This window comes from Manihot esculenta, chromosome 7 (genome assembly GCF_001659605.2).
Source record: "Manihot esculenta cultivar AM560-2 chromosome 7, M.esculenta_v8, whole genome shotgun sequence".
In the NCBI taxonomy this organism is placed as follows: domain Eukaryota; kingdom Viridiplantae; phylum Streptophyta; class Magnoliopsida; order Malpighiales; family Euphorbiaceae; genus Manihot; species Manihot esculenta.
In genome coordinates, this window is record NC_035167.2 from 5570978 (window position 1) to 5591610 (window position 20633).

General features: G+C 32.2%; 1 protein-coding gene and 1 long non-coding RNA gene across 2 annotated transcripts; both read right to left on the reverse strand.

The window, feature by feature from the left end:
* Positions 1 to 2999: 2999 nt before the first annotated feature.
* LOC110618908 (L-type lectin-domain containing receptor kinase IX.1) lies at positions 3000 to 5332 on the reverse strand. Its single transcript, XM_021762181.2, has one exon. It carries the CDS (start codon positions 5244 to 5246, stop codon positions 3126 to 3128), a length of 2121 nt encoding a protein of 706 aa, XP_021617873.1. The 5' UTR covers positions 5247 to 5332; the 3' UTR covers positions 3000 to 3125.
* Positions 5333 to 13746: 8414 nt separating this feature from the next.
* LOC110619736 lies at positions 13747 to 14850 on the reverse strand. Its single transcript, XR_002488702.2, has 5 exons — positions 14776 to 14850; positions 14571 to 14694; positions 14163 to 14489; positions 13949 to 14056; positions 13747 to 13862 (listed from the first exon to the last, which is right to left on the reverse strand). It is a non-coding gene; the product is annotated as an uncharacterized LOC110619736 (long non-coding RNA).
* Between the last annotated feature and the right edge of the window lie 5783 nt (positions 14851 to 20633).

Here is a 20633-nt window from a genome sequence, read left to right on the forward strand (position 1 = left end):
TCCCAGTTGAATTAGGACTTGAAGTTTCTTGTGCCTAAATAAATTGCCTCATTTGCCCTAATTTGCATATTCTTATTGTTTTAGGGGTTGTTTGGATAGATTTTCTACTGTTTTAATCAATTTGATACCATATTTAATCACTCACATACATGTGCATGTTTAGAATTTCAAATAAATTTCTTTGACACAAAATAATTAATTTAGCTCTAAAAATTAATTATACATGAGAATTCTGATTTAGTTTAAATATTTTTGCTTTCTTGTTTTGTTGGATAAAAATATTTTAAGTTCCATATTTGATTTACCTTTTAGTAATTCAAATTTTTATATTTTTGCCTAAATTATCTATTTCTCAATTCTTATTTGCTATTTTTTTTTTCAGTCTTGTCATCTTTGTTTTCTTTACATTGTTAAGGTATTATTTGATTGTGATTACACTCTAAATTGATATAATCAAGTAGTACATAGTCTTGTCTTTTTGCTATCATTCATTTTTGTCTTATATCTTCTTTCTAGTGTGTTTGAACTTGCTTTTCTTTGTTAGGATTTTAATATTCTAAGCATTTCTTTTGAGTTGTTGGGATGTTCTAAACTCTAAAATTCAATTAGAAAAATTACAAAAAGTGGTAAAAGAGTGCAAACACGTGAGGAAATGCATTGCTACTAACTCTATTTTTTTTTCTTGTGATTTAAAGTTGTTATTCTTAATCATGAGTTTGGACAAGTATAGAGATGATAGAGAGGAACTTGAGATAGAGATTAAGGAGAATGTTTCCTATTTTATGCTTGATTTTTCAATAAATACCTTGAAAAATTGTACTCAACATTGTAGAAAACGGATGGATAAGAAAGTTACATATAGGTTTAGAAAAGCTATGTTGTTACTTGAGGAGCTTCAAGGTTATGAAGAGAATTTACGTGAAGCAATATTGGAGACAGAGATTTGTTGCTGAAAATTCTATCATTGAGCTTAAAGAAGAGGTTATGATTGATAATAGACATGGGGAAGACATGATAGATGAGGTGGAGGAGACAAATGTAGCTATTTTGAAAGTTGTATAGGAGAATGGGTCATATCCATATGATCTTATTATGACTAGCATTGTTGTGCCTAATTCTTTTGTTCTTAATGTACAAATTGTTGATGAGAACATCAATGAAAAGAGTTTCAGGCTATTTCCACTTATTCAAGGGAAAGTCTTAGAAGATGCATCGGTTACTAAAGTTTCCATTCCTGATATGAACATGAGTAAGATTTGACCATAAATCTTTTCTAAAGAATGAGATAAAAATACGAATTCAATAGAGTAAACTTTCAACGGTGGTGTTAAGTAATCTTATATCATTCAAATGGATCTAAAAATAATTTAAAATTATATTCATATGATCCAAATACACTTGGAGCATGCTTCAATTCATATGAGACAGATATGGTGCAACACTTGCAATTATGAGTTTAAGGAGTATAATCAAATCTATGGGCCAAAACTATATATAAAAAAAAAACTTAAAGTGAAGATCAATGAAGGTTTTTGTGTAGATTTAAATCCATTGGGCTTAATTAGAAGGTGTGAAATCCATCAAACCAAGTGAGCAGATTTGAAGAAATATGTGCCATATATATGCAACTTAAGGAGCATGTGCAAGGCATGTGCACAACTCATGGGCAGCCTTAAATGATGTGTTATACATGTTATTTGGACTTGAATGATGTATTTGGTAAACTCATTTGTTTGGGTTAAGTTTATGCTAACTTATTTACTTTAGTATTGCTTATTTAGTTGTTTGAGCCTAATTTCTTGGTCTTAGTGTGCTGTCCCTATGCTATGGGCTATTTAATTCGACCAGGTTTAGTTTATTCTTAGTCTTTTAGACTTAGGTTTAGTTTTCTCTATATAAACTCTAGCCGTCCTTTGTATGGAAATGACTTTTAATCAAAATTCAGAATTATTCATGCTATTTACGTGTTTTTGTTATTATGAGAGTGTGAGATTGCATTCTTCTAATTGCATCAATAATCAAGGTAAATTTATCAATTCAATTGTGACTTTTATCTTATTATTGTAATCCTTAATTATTGGTGTTTTTACTGCCTTTTTGGTTAAGTGCCATTGAAGAAAATATGAATTATAAACACCTCCAACGATCCTTTTATGGGTCAAAGAAGGAAAGCCTCGCTTCAGAGGTTGCCAGATATGGTGATGGTGGAGTGCTATACAAGAAAAGACTTCTCCGCCACCACCTAACTGCCTTTCACCGGTTGAAAAATGAGAAAGGGTAGAGATAGAAGTCTTTCAAATGTGCAAACTCAAAAAAATGACATGCACACAAATCCAAGAAAAAATAGTAGGAAAAATGATCTTCCCATTCAAAAGTCAGTCAACTCTCGAGAAGAAACGAACTAGAACAAAATCAACCCACCTAAATGGAAAAAAAAAATTTCCATCTAGACAGGAATGGAGAAGTTGCTCTTCCCAATAAGAGGTAGGAACGGCTGTGACGTTGGCAAGGAAAGGAGTCCCTACCTCACAAGAAATATCGACACAAAGGAGGCTTCTCCCTCTTTTTAAAATAATTTTTTAAAATTTTTCAACATCAAAAAAATAAAAAATATTTTTCTATTTCTCGTGAAAAATGTATGGTGAAACTTGTATGGAGGCTTCTCCCTCTTCCTTCGCTTTTACCTTCTTCTTAGGCTTATAGCTGAGAGATATGATTGTCTAGCAGTGCTGCAAATGGATATATGTGATATAGATTTTTCCTTTTAAACTAATTCCGATCCATACATTTTTAAAAGAAACTTAGGCTTTGGAAAATATTTTTGGTGAAAATTAATTTTCAATAAAATAATTTATTTTTTGTTATTTAATTTTAATTTAAAAATAAAATTTATTAATAATTTATATATAAATATTTTTTTTTTAATTAGAAAAATATTTTTGGTTGAGTAAATATTTTTTTGAAAAATATTTTTCTGTAAAATATATAGGGAGGCTTAGTAATAAAATAAATAGCTAACTAAAAACTGAAATAATCTTAACCAAATTATGCATGATTACATTTGACAGAGACTAATTACAAATGAAATACACAGAAATCTTGGGAAGAAAACATTGATCTTGAACTTACCTAGTGTTTAGCAATAGCGACACAGAAGGAGATGATGTCCCAGAAGACGATGTCAATTTTGACGAATCATTTTTGTCACTGTTGGCAGCAGAACCACAGGATGCCATTAGGAATGATATGGACAATTTCATCGGCGGAGAAAGATAAGCCGGCACTGGCATTTCAGGTGGAAGAATAGGCAGAGGAGCCTGAGCCTGAGCCTCACAAGTAGAAAGCACATTAATCACTTGCCGTATTGAAGGACGAAATCTCGCATCAGGATGCACACACCAGAGTCCAACAATCAGCAGCCGCTCCATTTCTTGCTCATCAAAATCCCTGCACAATTTGGGGTCAGCAGATTCAAGAAGTTTTCCAATTCCATAGAGTTCCCAAACCCATTCCACGATTCTTGTTTGATTTTCCTGGAATCTTGGTTCCACAGCTCTTCTTCCACAAGCTATTTCCAAAGCAACAACTCCAAAACTGTATACATCTGATTCTTTGCTAGCTTTCCCAGATGTGAAACATTCAGGAGCCATGTAGCCCATAGTTCCTGCTAAAACTGTTGTTTGAGATCCTTTCCCATGGTCGACAAGCCTGGCTAATCCGAAATCTCCAAGTTTAGCATCAAAATTTGAATCCAATATGATGTTACTCGATTTGATATCTCTATGAAGCACGCATTGATCACCTTCCTCGTGTAAATATAGTAATGCAGATGCTAATCCTTGTGCAATTTTGTACCTGAAATCCCATGTGAGCAAGCTTCTGCCATTGAAAAGGTGGGAATCTAAGCTTCCATTAGGCATCAACTCATATGCAAGAAGTAGTTCTTTTTCATGGCACCAACCAATGAGCTTCACCAAATTTCTATGCCTCATTCTATTGATGATCTTCACTTCTGCTGCATACTCTTTGATCCCTTGTTTAGATTCCCTCGACACCCTCTTAACAGCAACATAGTAATTGAGATCCTTCAGGAATCCTCTATAAACTGCGCCAAAACCTCCTTCGCCAAGCTTCTCGTTCTCTGAAAAATTATTGGTGGCTACAGCTAGTTCATCGTAAGAAAATTTTCTGGGTCCTGTCCCATTCTTGAAATTATCATCCAGCGATAACTCAAAGACAAGATCATCTCTTTTCTCTTCTTTCTTTTTCTTTCCCCATAAACGAAATAAAACGAAACCCAAACTAACAATCAAAATACATGCTCCAACAATGAATCCTGCCATGAGTCCTCTATTACTTCCACTTCCTGCTGCAGCTGGTTCAGTATCTGAGTTGCTAATCGTTATAGCATCTACAATTTCTGAGCTTGAACTGAACTCCCATGATGTGATTCTGTTTATCTGAGATAAAGATCCTGTACTGCCAGAGAAGCCGAAAGTTACCCATTCAGGTAAAAACTTGGCCAAATCAACTTTAGCTGATAAGTTGCCATGCATAATTGAATTATTAGAACGATGAACATAAGTGAAACTAACATGCAAAAGTTTTTGGCTTGAATCATACGTAATCCAAGCATCTGTTCGATTCCCTTGTCTTATATTACTTAACCAAGGAGCAGTAACAACTGATCTCATGGACCTGATGTCAACACCAATATGATCGTCATCTGGATCCCAAGGATTTGTAAAGGTATCAAACTCCACAGCCACGAAGTTGTTCAGTTGAGTGTCTAATGCAACACTATCATTGATTGCCAGGGCAAGATTACCGCCTGATCTCGTTTCAGGAGAAGCTTTTGAGCCATTCGGAACCAGGAAAAATGTCAGTCCATCACCGTACTGGAATTTATCTTCTGAGTCTATAATGAGAGAGAAATGGGTAGTGAAGTTGGTTAGATTTCCTGAAGTTTTGTCCCATAAGTGCAATGGCTGCTTATACGTAGCTCGACCAATGCTGCCACCTTCTCTCTGATCTCTGAGGTTCGTGGTGAGTTCAATACCTGTTGTGCCAACGGTAGTATTAATCTCTGTGTAAATATCAGGATGGTTTGAATCAAAGCTGGTGTAGGTTAACTTTAATGAAGTGGCAAAGGATTTCATTGTTATGGGAATAAATAAGAAAATGGGCATCCATATACAGAGTAGAAAATGAAAATTTGGTAAATGGAGATGAGAATTCAACACCATGAGAACAGCTCCCTGGATAGATTGGAAGGAAAAGAATGGGGATTGATATTAATTCCTTGGCTTGTCAATGCTTCTATAAATATTCCTCCCATCATATGTACAAACATCCAGAAAACTTTCCTGTATTTTTATGTGAAACCATTAAGGTTTTAACTTTGCTGTCTTGATTTGTCTGTGGCTTTAAACTGTGGGAATACTTCAATACAAACGCTCACATGGAAGACGATTGCAAGTTGCCAACCGGAAAGGGACAGAAGGAAAACTTCAAACAAAGCTATTTCTTTTTTCCCTTTTCCTTTTCAACTTCATCGTGGATAACGATAATCTGTCTTTATTATTATTATTAGTATTGTTATCAGTAACAAAACCTAATAATAAAAAATGTTATTAATGTTATCAAAATTTTGAAATTTTTTAATAATATTATTTTCAATTTTAAGTAAATATTTTATTATTTATTTTTTTTTATAAATTAATAGGTCAATTAAAATTATTCATATTTTAAAGAAATTATATGATTTCAATAATTTTAAATACTACCATGAACATACATATTGAACCAGATTTATTATAAAAATATTATAAAAAAATAAAAAAAATATATAAAATTGTGATATTATATAATTTTTTTATTAATAATATATTATATTAATTTTTTACTTGAATTTTTAGTTATCCCAATAATTTGTAGTATAATATTATATATATAAATTTACGAATATACATAAAGGAATGCAGATTTAGAAAAAACGAGTTTTCAATAAAAGTAAAAATTAAGTTATTTTTAAATAAAATGATATTCTCTTTTAAAATAGTTTTTTTTTTTTAGCCATTTAAAAGCTTAGTAACATTCTTATATATAAATTTATTAATTTCCTTTTTGTTTTTACATCTAAAAAATTGAAAATAAATTTTTTTTTTAAATTATTGTTGAAAATATTGTTTAGAAAATTATTGATATAGATGTGAATGGTATAGTTGATTCTCTCTTGGAATTGGAAGTAGAGACGAGAAGGATTCAGTTTAAACTGAAAAAATTAATCGAATTAAATTAATTTAAAATTTTAGTTTAATTTTTTATTTATTATAATTTAGTTTGATTTTTAATTTTAAAAATTTCGATTATTTCGATTTGGTTTTGATCAAAAAAAATCAAAAAAATTAAGCTGAATCAATTAGTGATAATAGTATATTATTTTTAATAATATAGAAAGATTAGATCATATTAAAATTAAAATATTTTAATTAAATTTTAAAATATTAAAAATAAAAGTGTAAAAAGTAAAAAATTTATTAAAAATTCAAATAGATTAAATTGAATTGAATCGAATTGAATCAGATCAATTCGATTTGATTTAATTTTTAATTAAAATCAATTCGATTTAATTTTTATAAATACTAAAATTTTAATTTTTAATTTATTAAATTCGGTTCAGTTTTGAACCCAATAGACCGTGCTCATCCCTAAGTGGAAGGTTCTCATGTTTCTGGATTGGAAGGTTCTCATGTTTCTGGCCTCAAATGCTCTTTTAATATAACTGAATGGAATAATTTGATTTTTTAATTTAATTAATTAATAAATTCAAATTTTATTATAATATTTTAAAAATTTTCTCTTTTTATTTAATTAATTCAATAAAAATCTAACTAATTAATAATTTTACGTTAAAATTACAGAAATATCCGTATTTTGCATGCTATTATTTAAAATTTTACCTTTAATATGTAAAGATGAAATCAGATTTTTTTTTTTTGAACATCCATTTAATATTATTTTGAATAAATTGTGAAATAAAAAAATTCTATTATATATAAACTTTTTGGTTATTAATTAGGTCTTATATTATTATTCTTATTTAAAATTATAATAATAATAATAACATAATCATTATTACTTATTTAAAAAATATGTATTAAATACATTGTTAATGCGGTTTAATTATTTTTTTTAGTAAAATCATAGAAAAATGTGTCTACATTATATACAAATAGGTAAATGTTGATATATGTTAATAATATTAAGTAAAATTTATTTTTTTATTTTAAAATATAGTATAATTAATGAATTTATTTTTTTATTTTTAAAATTAAAGTCTTTAAAATTTAATTTTGTTAAAATTAAAAATTTTCTATTCAATAATTCTATTTAATTAACAATTTAAATGTAATTAAAAAAATTAAAATATAATTCAAAAATACTTTTATGGATAAAAATTCCTTTCACTCCTTAAATCTCTAAATTCTTTTTTTTTTTTTTTAAATCTCTAAATTATTTTCAATCTCTTTAAATTTCTAAATCATATTCATTATTGGTCAAAGAGAACGAATGAGCGAAGAGCGACAGCAAGTGGCAAGCAGCCAGCAGCGGTCGGGGGCTAGCAATGTAAAATGGCGAGCAACAGTGCACGATGGTGAATGACGCGAGCTGCAGCCGATGATGAGCAGAGAGAGATGTGAGATGACGAGCAATGCAAACCACACGTTATGGCGAACAAGGATGGATGCGAGTGGCTGATAACGGCAATCGACGGACTATGCAAGCGACAGGTAACAGCGAATAGTGGCAAACAATAAGAAATTTTTGTTGAATTTTGATTTTTAATTTTTGATAATTTAAATTTATCTATTTTAATTTTTTATTGAATTTATGGAATTTGAATTTTCAATAGATTTTTTTCTGTTCGTGGAGATTGAATTTGAAAATTTTAGTTTGTTGCTTAAATTTATAAATAAATTTTATTGGTTCAATTTTTTGAAATAGAAACTTAGTCATTTTATCATTTTATTCTTATTTTTATAAAGAAATATTAAATTTTAACGAAATTAAAATTTATGTTTAAAAATTAAAATAATAAATTTATTAATTATTTTATATTTAGGAAATTAAAAAATAATTTTTTTCTAATATTAAAAGGAAGAAAAGGTTAAGTTAATTAGACAAATCTTAAAGTTTTGGGAAGCAGTTATTAGAAATAACAATTTAAATACTCTGTTGTGTTATTTGTGCACTTTGTTTTTTCAATGACAATTTTTTTTATATTAATTTTATAATTATATTCGTTTTAAAAAAATACTAAATTTTATGAAATATTAAAAAATATTTTAAAAATAAAATTAAATAAAATTATAATAGTTAAATTTATATATTATTTTAGTGTTAAAAAAATAAATAATAATTTTAGACAGCGGATAAAAATTATAAAAAAGTAAAAAACTAATATATAAATAATAATAATAAAAGAATTAAATTTATTATAAATGTTATTTAAAACAAAAGAAATTTCTTATAAATAATGACATGTGGCAAAAAGTAAATGAGACAAGATGATACTATATCCAAATAAAAGAAACACCAAGAGGGAATCAGACTGTTTTATATATATATATATATATAGATGTTAGCTATTTTAAAATTGGTGGACATAAACAGAAATTAAAGTTTAAAACTCTAATACTTGATTTCTCTCCCTCAAAGTCCCACTATCTCCTTTCGTTCCACAGCCTTTCTCTCTCCCTCTGGTTTTTTCTTCTTTGTTTGGTCCCTCTCCCTTAGATCATTTATTTTAGATCGAGTTTGAGATGTATCCCACTTTGCATGTGGATTATTTCTGAGATTTATTAGATTTAGCATGATCTGGTTTTGGCTGTGAATAATTTTGAGAATTTTATTCATGTGGGTTATTTATTTTTGGATTTCTTTGACTGTGAGATATATATATACTACTGATTGGTTGTATGGTTGGGTTGTGTTTATTTACCGATGCATCTTGAATAGTATTGAAATTGTTGATTAATCTACTAAAGTAATATAGTGCTCTGTTACAAGGCAGAGAAAAAGGAGAGGGAAGATAAATGGAGAAATGTAAATCTCGTATATCATTCTCATAGTTTGTCACATAGCTTATATATATAAATAAGTAGTTAGTGCTAGCTCACTATTCCAGCTAACCACATAATTTATACTTTACTAACTATACTAGTAGACTAACTAATTACTTGTAATTGTTCTTCAACTTGCTTAGTCCGATACTCCTCCTCAAGTTGGACATATATATTATCAATATTCAACTTGTTTATGAGATGTTTGAATTGTGAAGGGTCAAGTTGGACATATATATTATCAATATTCAACTTGTTTATGAGATGTTTGAATTGTGAAGGGTGCAAGGCTTAAGTGAATAGATCTGTTGTTTGCTCTCTTATGTTGATATATTCTGGTTGAATTATACCAACCAATACTTTCTCATATATAAAATGGCAATCAATCTCTATGTGTTTAGTTCTTTCATACAATACGGGGTTCTTGGAGATGTGGATAGTAGACATATTATCACAAAACATTTATACAGGTTGAGGAACCATCACATTCAGATCAATCAAAAGTGAAACCAACCAAAGAACCTGATGTAACAACAGCCATGGATCTGTATTCTGTTTCAGCTGAACTTCTTGCTTTTTTTATTTTCAGCTAATCACGGACTTAACAAGGAATACACAGAACCTGATGTAATACAGGGTTCTTGGAGATGTGGATAGTAGACATATTATCACAAAATAATTATACAGGCTAAGGAACCATTACATTCAGATCAATCTTGAGTGAAACCAACCAAAGAACCTGATGTAACAACAGCCATGGATTTGTATTCTGCTTCAACTGAACTTCTTAAAAAAATAGCTTGCTTTTTTTATTTTCAGCTGATCAAGGACTTACCAAGGAATATACAAAAACCTGTCAAAGATCTCCTTGTCTCTGTACAGCTTCCCCAATCAATATCAGAGTAAGCAGTTAATCTCAATTCAAAGTCTACAGCCAAGAATAACCCTTGACTTGGAGAATTTTTTTAAGCACTTAAGTATTTTGTAACCAGCATCCAAATGTGCCTATGAAGGTTTATCTATGAACTAGGATAGGATGTGCACACTATATATAATATCGGGTCTAGTTAATGTAACATACATCAGCTTTCCAACTAATTGTCTGTAAAGAGTAGAATTAGGAAGCCCACTTTCATCTATATGTTTCAATTTCAAGTTTACTTCCATTGGTATTGAATAGGGTTTAGCACCAAGTAGTCCATACTCTTCAAACATTTCTAAAATAAATTTTCTTTGTGACAAGACTATGCTTTTGACGGATCTGGCAACTTCAAGACTTAAAAAAATAATGAAGTGATCCTAAATCTTTCATCTTAAAATGAGAGTTTAAATAAGATTTGAATTGATCAATCAACAACTTACACTACAAAAAAACAGAATCCGTCGCTGATAGTAAAAAATCTGTCGCTAAAACTTTCAGCGACGAATTTTCGACGGACTCAAATCCGTCGCTTAAAGTCATGTCGCTAATTTTTTTCGACGGATCGGGCTTCCGTCGGAAAAATTTGCGATGGATTTTCCGACGGAAACATTTTAGCGATGAGTTTTTTCGTCGCTAAATCCGTCGGAATATCTAAATTTACCTATAACAATCCGTCGCTAATCTGTCAGAAATAATTAGCAACGGAAATTTTCCGTCGGAAATCCGTCGGAAATATTAAGACATTTTAATAAATATTCTCTTAAATCCGTCGCTAGTCTGTTAAAATTCGATCACAAAAAAAAAATTCTTGCTTTTATTTAGATATTCCCTGTATAATCAAATAATTTATAATTAAGAATCATATTGAATATAAATCAAATATTTCATAATACTTAACAATATTCATAAAATTTAAAATAAATTCATAATATTTAATAATATTCATAAAATTTAAAATAAATTCATAATACTTTACAATGTTCATAAAATTTAAAACTAATCTATGAATTTGTTGAACCATCTGAATCTGCAGTTGTGTTATGCAGTGAAGATCTATTTTTGTTCTTCAATGATTTCATCTGATCTTTTATTTATTTTTCTATCTACACTCGCATTTGCTCTTGCATTTGCTCTTGTATTTGCTCCATGTCTTGTTTCATTTTGATCCGGTTTTGCTCTAATATTTGTTCAACCTCCTCTAAAGAAAACATAGTTTGAGAAGGTCCTCCAGGATGAGCTGATGTGCATGAGAAAAATGTAGTTGGAGTTCCTGATTTTGCTGTAATACCCGGCTAGATCAGGCATCGGCATTTCTACCGTCCGGTGGAATTCGAGGATGTCAGAGGTTTCTAGAAGGGTAAGAGAAAGGTTTTCTAAGATGTTTTTAAGTATTTTAAAGGTTTAGAATGGAATAGGATTGAGTTTTGAAGAGAAAAGACCAAGGAGGCAAAATGCAGGTTCGGTCGTCGAAGGTAATGTTCGGCCGCCGAAAGTGCTATAGGTTTGGCTTCCGAAACTTCACGTTCGGCCGCCGAACGTTGCATGGTTTCGCATGCATGTTTGGCTGCCGAAGGTAAGTCGGTCAGCCCTCTATAAGTCGTCTTCCAGTCATGAAAAGGATAAGTATCACTTTCCTTTCACTCCCTAAGGTAAGACCATGTCCTCCATGAGTTGTTTTCATAGTTTTATCAAATCATTCAAGGATTTAAAGTGTTTTAATGTTGTTTTGAAGGTTTTGAGTTAAAAAGCTAAGTTTTGAGGTTTGGAGAGTTTGAAGAGGAGTTGCTCCATATCTCTAAGTTCAGATCGTTCATCTTCTTGTTTTCAAGAGGTAAATGAAGATCTTGAACTTCTGTTGATATTTTATAGAGTTTTGATAGAGGTTATGGGGAGAGTTGCATGGTTAGGTTTAAAAAGATGTTTTTGAGGGTTATGCATGAAAGCTTGTATATGTGTTATGCTATGTTGTTTGTTGGGGTTGTTAGATAGTTTTGGACCCCTTTATACATATACTTAAGTATATGTGTGTAGAGGAGTTGAAGTATGCATGTTTTGAGAGGTTGAAGGGGTTGAGGAGCTTGGTTGCCGTCGAAGATGGGTTCTGGATGAACTCAGGTTCGGCAGCCGAAGGTACATTCGGCCGCCGAACCCCTTGAGAGGTGGCTTTGGCTGCCACAGTTCACCCCTGAGAGTTTTGGGTTCGGCTCTGGAAGGGGGATTCGGCCGCCGAAGGTGCCGCCGAAGGTTAGAGACTTTCGTCTCTCGAGTGTGTTTCAGCCCCCGAACCTTGCCCTCGAAAGGGTTCGGCAGCCGAAAGTAGAGATTCGGCCGCCGAAGGTGCTTGAGTTTCGGCTCTGGAGAGGACATTCGGCCGCCGAACCTGCCGCCGAAAGTGTTCTATCCAGCCTTCTTTTGCATGCTTTATGTGATTGTTTTAGGAGGTTTTAGGGATTCTTTGGGGAGTTGTTTAAGGGTTGTTTATGAGTTGTTTAGAGTATGTTTGACACCTCATTCGAGTCCATTTGTGTGGGGTTGGACCCGAGAGATCGAGGAGGTCGTCAGGATTAGTTATTACAGAGTCAGTTCAGTTTCTGCTTGAGGAGCAGAGGTGAGTAGAACTAAACTTAATCTTTTATACTGAGAAAATGGAATGCTTTTAGCATAGTTCATGCATCATGGATGCCATGATATGTATTAGGGTGATTGCATTAGAATCACGACTATGATGCATTGCATTAGTTACTGATAGTGGGGATTGGACCAAGGCGACATCAATAGCCCACGATCTGTCATGGTAGTGAAAATCCTGTGTGAGTTCCTTCGGGAATCGGGTGCCGACAGAGGGAGTTTTGAGGTCATGTCTGATCCGTGATGTGAAATGTTTGTGCTGTGACGCATTTCATGAAAGGTGTGTAATTAATAAACTGTTTTCAGTGTTTCTACTCACTGGGCTTTAGAAGCTCATCCCTTTCCCTTAACCCCAGTTTTGCAGGTTCAGAGTTAGTTGGGAAGGTCAGAAACAGCAGAGTGTTGGCTCCAGTATTGCTTATGTAATAGAATAGTGGACATGATGTATATTAAAGAGATATTTGTAAAATGATGTAATAGATAGTCAGTTAATGTGTTTATGGTTTAGTATGTGTTTTGCCTAGTGTATGCTTAATCCCTGGTGTATGCATGTATCCTGTTTTACGTTTCTTGATGAGAAATGTGTTAAACTAGGCTTAACGTATGATGTGTTTATAAACCTCCAGTGATTGGGAAGAAAGGGTATAAAATCCCTTGACCCAAGAGTAGACCGTGAGGGAAGAAAGGGATTCAATCCCTTGACCCAAAGCGGAAACCAAGGCTAACTTGTGATATGCTGACCCTAAGAGAGTGGGTTCTATGTTGTCAGACATAGGGCATGGAGGTTGAGCTTGGTAGTGGATCACTGGTGTGGCCCTGGGGGCTGTTTCAGACGGGTATGTCTAAGTGCTTTTCAGGTTAAGCCTAGTAGTTTTTCAGAAAAGTTTTGGAAAGCTAGTGGTCCAGTTGGATCATGTATGGGATTGATCAGGTATACAGAGATCAGTTTAGGCTTGCTACGGGTCTAGGCGGCCTTAAGCCGATCTGGATCTTAGCGCCGAGCAGTTCGGCCCGTTACAGAGGGGTACCGGTTTCCGGGCTGTTACATTTGCAATATCAGAGGATCCAAAACTATAAACTCTTCCTTTGCTACTTCCATAAATTTCAATCCACTTATTCAAATCAAAAGCAGACTGACTCTCACAATTGTCATTCACATTTTCAGCAATTGCACTCAAATAAGCTCCCTAAGTAAAAAAAGAAAACATAATAAACATTTCATGAATCATACACAACTAATGTGATAACATTAAATAAGCAAAAAGTAACTTACATCAACTCGTCGTGATTTTCCATCAATGTAAACACCTTGACTCCCCTTTTTTGTGTGAGTTGCACGAAATAGTTCAAGTTGAGTTGGTTGTCTACCCAACTTCTTTGCCTACAAAAAAGAAATAATCACACAACATAAGATGCACGGATAATTTCTAACTATCTATATAAAAATAGAATTGTATAAATAAAAGTAAGAAATAAAAGAGTTATACCAATCTATTCTCATGAACCTCCAATTTTATTGAACCACCAGAGTGTTTCGTAATAGTCCCATCTTTTTCTATGTTTCTATTTGCTTTACCAGCTTCTGATTTCTTTCTCCACTCTGGTGTACTCCAATATGCAACAAGTTCATTCTATATCTCTGCCTCCATCCAATCTGGTCCTAAATTGTATAGATAAGCAACATCTGTCTTCTTGTGCTTGCGCAACAATTCGCTCCTAACTCTATTAAGAATGTCTCGCAGTCTTTCTTTACCTACCTTTTCCCAAGCAATTCGAACCATACCTTCTTCACTCTCATCCCATGCATATCGACTCTATAAATAACAATCAGTGTTAAATAAATTTAAAAAACTTAAAATGCATATTATAAATTTTAAAATATAAGTTGTATTTACCCGAAAAAGTCCGAAGAGCTCGTCTTTTGTCTTTAAAGGTATTTCTGACCAAGTTTTCCATGGAGCAGTATAGCGCATCTTAATGTCATTAGTGATTGATCTAGTAACTGTGGAATCTAAAAAACTGCAATATTTTTATATGTAATGAGTAGTTGTAAGTAATAATACATATTAAATCAATAGCAAAAAGTTGTATATGACTTACACAGTTCCTTTCAATCTAATCAATTGAAGATCAGACGGGTTTGATGGGATAGGATGTCCCAAATTCGGACCTCTAGTTCGAACTGATGATGATAAGGATGCGTTTGCTTGGCCCTCTAATGCTTGTGGAGTATGCTCCAGTATTTCCTCCTGGACCTGTACTACCTCATCTATTTCATTCATAGACAGATGCTGGCTATGTCCTCTACCTCTGGATGATACTGCTCTTCGAGGCATCTGAAAAAATAATTGTCCATAAGTAACATATCAAAGTAGAGTTGAAAGGAAGGCATGTAAAGCAAACCCACAAATACTATTTTAATTCATGTCTTTAATTAACTAACTACTTTTAAATATTATTATTTTTTAAAAAAAGTTAAATTAATAGATTAGTTTGTTAATCCATTCATTAATATACTAATCAAATCAAATTAATTTCTGAAATTTATTTTTTTATTCTTTTTTCTCTAATTCCTTAATCACAAGAGTGTTTGCTAAATCCAATATTGCTTTATTAGACAAAAAAGAAAAGAAATATAATTTAAATGATGACACAATTAGATAAAATAAATTTCTATTTGATTTATTGGCCCACAATTATTATTTGATCTCTTTTCTCAATTAAAATTATATATATTTTAAATAAGAAATTAAAATCTCAATTAAAATTATTTTTTGGCCCACCTCTATTGGATGCTGCTGGGCAGCAGCAAGCAGCTGCTGGGCACACAGCATTAAGCATGCTGCGCACCAGCAGCTGCCGCCCACAATTTAATTTTTTTAAAAATATAATTAGTAAAACTAAAAATAAATTTTGATTAACACAAATTTATAACTAAATGAATAATATTTTCACTATATCATAACATATTCAAAAACTAAAACTCAAAATTTCAATAATATAATAAAAAGAAACTAAAAATCAAAGTAGACACTTACTTGATAGGCAGTGGCAGAAGTGGCGGCAGTGGCGAGCGGCAACGCAGTAGTGGCGAGAGGAGTGTCCAGCAGTGGCGAGCATCCAGCAGCGGCGACAGTGACGGGATCAACGGCGGCGGCGGCGATTTCGGCAAGGAGAAAGATGTGGCATCCAGGAGAGGAGAGGAGAGGAGAGGAAGTGGGCGGCTAAAATCAGAAGTGAGGATGAATGATTAGGGTTTTTTTTTATATATTATTTGCATTTTCTGACGGATTAGCGACGGAATAAATTTCGTCGCTAATATTTTTATAATCCGTCGCTAATCCGTCAAAAATCTGTCAGAAATGCCAAAATACAATATTCGTCGCTGATCCGTCGCTAAATTTTTTTTTCCGACGAAAGTAATTTCCGTCACTAAATCCGTTGCTGATAATCTGTTTTTTTTGTAGGGTTACTACCATTGTCAACTATGATATCATCTACATATACTAACATTGCAACAAACAACCTTCTATATGTTTGGTGCAAGGTAAATAATCATTCTTGGATTGAATAAAGCCTTCCTGTAACAAGCTTTCAGTGAATTTTATATTTTATTGCCTTCCTTTTTAGGCCATACAAGGACTTTTGTAAATTGTACACCAATCTAGACTTGTCCCTATACTTCCCTTTAACCTCATATCCCAAAGGGATTTTCATGTAAAACCTCTTCATTCAGATCCCTATTCAGAAAGGTGTTGTTGACATCCCATTAGGATAAATACCTATCATGTATGGCTGCAAGAGCTAAGAAAGTCTTGACAGTAGTGTGCTTAGTTATTGGACTACAGGTTTCTTGAAAATCAAAACTTGGCCTTTAAGTGTATCCCTTTGCAACCAACTTAGCTTTATATCTTTCCACAGTGCCATCAGAGTTGAATTTAACCTTATATACCAATTTGCAGCCCACTACCTTGGCTTCTGTAGAAAAGGTGGTAATAGTCCATGTCTTGTTTGCTTTAAGTGCATCAAGTTCCTATTGCATAGCATGTTTCCAATGATGAAACTGGGCTGTCTAAGAGTAGGTAGTAGGTCCAAAGGTAGAGGATACATTGAGAGTAAAAAAATATGTAGGATGGAGACAATTTTTCACATGACAGAAATTGTTGAATGGGATAAGAAGTACATGAAAGAGCAGACTGAGGACAGGAAGACTTCTTGAGGTTGAGATGATAACCTTGGAGATATATGGGAAGCTTTGATGATCTGGAACTTTTGTTGAGAATAGGAATTGGAGCTTGGCAATCTGGAACTTTAAGAGAAGACTGAATAGGAATTGTAACTTTTGGAGAATGTGAAACAAATGTGGAATTTGAAGGTGTTGGTATGTGATCAAGAACTTCAGTAGAATAAAAAACTGTAGGTTGAGAATCCCCATGAGGAAATGAGACATCAACTTCAGGAATGACAGACAATACAAGGTCAGAGCCAAGAGAAGGACTGAGATTCATGGGAGAAGACTTCTCAAAAGGAAATATTTGCTCATAAAGCACAACATATAACAATAGCTTTGACGTCCAAATCATAAAGCTTGTAGCCCTTAACTCCAGTAGGATAGCCAATCAAGAGACATCTTCTAGATTTAAAGTCAAACTTTATTCTATGAGCAAGAAAATTAGAAGCATAGCAAAGGCAACAAAAAAATTTGAGATGAGCATAGGAGGGGAGCTTATGGAACATCAATTCAAAAGGAGTCTTAATGCCAAGTTTAGGAGTTGGAACTCTATTAATGAGGTAGCTAGCAGTGAGGACTGCAGATCCCTAAAAATAAATTGACATGTGAGAGTGAAAAAGTAAGGCTCTGGCTACATTTAGAAAGTGTTGGTATTTCCTCTCAACCACAACATTTTGCTAAGGTGTATAAGCACAACTAGTCTGATGAATGATACTACTTGCAGCAAAGAAAGAATGCAACAAAAATTCAATGCCATTATCTGTCCTTGTGTACTTGATAGAAGCTTGAAAATGATTCTTTACGTACTAGTAAAATTGGGGAACAAGAAAGGCAACTTCAGACTTTTTTTTCATAAGAAAAGTCCACACATATCTAGAAGTATCATCTACTATAGTGAGGAAGGATTGATTCTTATTAGTGTCTGCTTGAGAATAGGGTCCCTATACATGCATGTGAAACAATTCAAAAGTACATAAATTCTTAGAAACATTATTAGGAAAGGTTGACCTCTTCTGCTTAGCTCTAAAGTATGCATTACAAGGGTAATGTGACTTATTTAAAGAAAACAATAAATGTGATTGTAAAAAAGACAATCTATCATCTGAGGGATAACCAATTCTATGATGCCAAAGATCAAATTCAGAAGGTAAAGATGTTACTGATGAACAATGCAGTGAGGAATTTATTGTTTTCTATTCAAGAATGAACAAACCATTTTTCTGATTAGCCTTCCCAATCATCTTCTATGTGGAAAGGTCCTAGATAATGCAATAATTGTTCATGAAGATGAGGCATATGTTTCTGTTAGTAATTAATTTGCTTACTAATAGCAAATTGAAACTAAAATCTGGTACAAATAAGATATCTTGAAGAGTGAGAAGAGGACTGATCTAAACATTTTCAACACCTTTAACTGGAACCTTTTAGCCATTTAGTAAAGAGACAAAGGACTTATTAATTGTTCTAAAGTCAGAGAATAATGAGGAATCATAGATTATATGATCTGTTGCACCAGTGCTCACAATCCAGCTATTAACAGAACCAATAGTATGAGTATTTATACATGCAGTATTAATCTATGAAATTGATCCAGGAGCAGAATTGGTACTCATGCTCTAGTCATTAAGAAGAATCATTAATTTATGTACTTGGTCTTTAGAAAGATTCAACTGAGAAAGACAATTATTGAGAGATATATCATTTGAAACTTGAGCAACTTGTTGTACTGGTGGTGTCTTTGATAAATGTCCAAAACTACTAGCACTTCCCTTCATCTTGGTGAATTTGAAATCTGGTGGAAAGCCTATGAGCCGATAACATTGAGCCTTCATATGACCTTACTTTCAACAATGAAAACAAGTAATATCACTTCTTGCTTTCTTGACAGCCATGGTAGAAGATTCTATAAAAGATTGAGTTTGCATTAATAAAGATATTTGTGATTCTTCTCTTAGCACCATATTATAGGCTTGATCTAATGAAGGAAAGGTTTTATATTGATAATTTGTGTCCTAAGTCCTTGAAAGGTTTCATTGAGACCATTCAAGAACTTGAAAACATAATCCTTCTATAAAATCTCAGCAAACTTTTAGAAATAGTCAGAATTACACTTTCCATAAGAATAAGAAGGAAGTGGCCTAAAATACGCAATGGCTCCCATAATACATTCAATTTTGTAAAGTTAACATCAACAAACTTAGTTCATTGAATAGTAGTAGAGAGAAGATTTTGTAAATGACATATATGATACTCATTTAGTTGAGAAAATCTCTGGTGCAGTTTATCCCAAATCTGTTTGGCTTGTTCCAAGTAGAAAATTGTAGAGGCAATGGAAGGAGAAATTGATCTTAGAAGCCATTTTACAATCAAATTATTACACCTGATCCATAATAGATACAAAAGACTTTCTGGAGGAGGCTTTGAAACAATGCCATCCAAGGATCGTTGCTTGTTCCTTATAGAAACGACAAGTTGAATGATCTCTTCCAAGAAGGAAAATTTGAGGATGTTAATTCTAGAGTTACAATTACTGAGCTATAATTCTCATAATGATGAAGATAGTAAGGTAAAGTGGAATTCTCCAAAGGATTGATGGAGCGATTAGAGACATTTGCTTCGGTTGAAGCGTGGATATGGAAACCATTGATGAGGTTTTGAAGCTTTCAGGAAGGTAATCGTCTCAGATTTTGAGTTTTGATACAATGTTATGAGGCATAGAAGAAAAAGAGAAAAGAGAAATAGAAAAATGTAAATCTCATATATCATTCTCATAGTCTATTACATGGCTTATATCAAATAGCTGGTGCTAACTCACTATTTGAGCTAACCACATAACTTACACTTCACTGACTATACTAACATACTAACTAATTAATTGTAACTCTTTTTCAACTTGCTTAGTCTGATAAGCTTTTTATTTACTCACGAGCGTAACATATAAATTAATTATTATAACTTTATTTAATTTTATTTTTTTAAAAAAAAAATTTATTATTTAATAAAATTTAATATTTTTAAAATGAATATAATTAAAAAATTAATAAAAATAAATTATATTTTTCAAAATGCGTAAAAAAGTAAAATGAATAAAAATAATAAAAAAAAATATAAAAATTTGAAAAAAATTATTTTCCAAATCGGAGTATTTTAGAATAATACTGCATTTATAAAATGCCATAATGATAACCGCATCTCGATGGCCATTCAAAAAATTGAAAAAAGAAGTAAAGCCTTACTGCAGCTATATCAGTTGTTTAAGATATATATATATTCCTATTTTTTAAATAATAAATAATATAATTATTAAAATTTATTTTATTAATAAAATATTTATTTTTTTAAATTTAATTCCAGTCAATTATTAATTAAAATAAATAAATTAAATTAGAGAGATTAATTTATTATAAATATTAAAACTATAAATATTTCTATACCATTCTGTGATACTCTTTTTCTGTATTTTTTATAATCCATGCATGCCCAATTGGGGACTACCATCATCTCAATCACACAATAACCTCTTGTTGATTTGATACATGGCACTTTGATAGTAGTCCAGTAACCATTATACATTTTTCTTTCTTGGCTGCAATGATTTGCTTGAGGCAGGGGCAGGGGCGTACCCCCATTGGAGCCACGAGGAGCATGACCCTGAATTTTTTGAAATTTTTTAGAAATATATATATAATTTTGTAATTATAAATAAATAAAAAAAATTACTATTAAA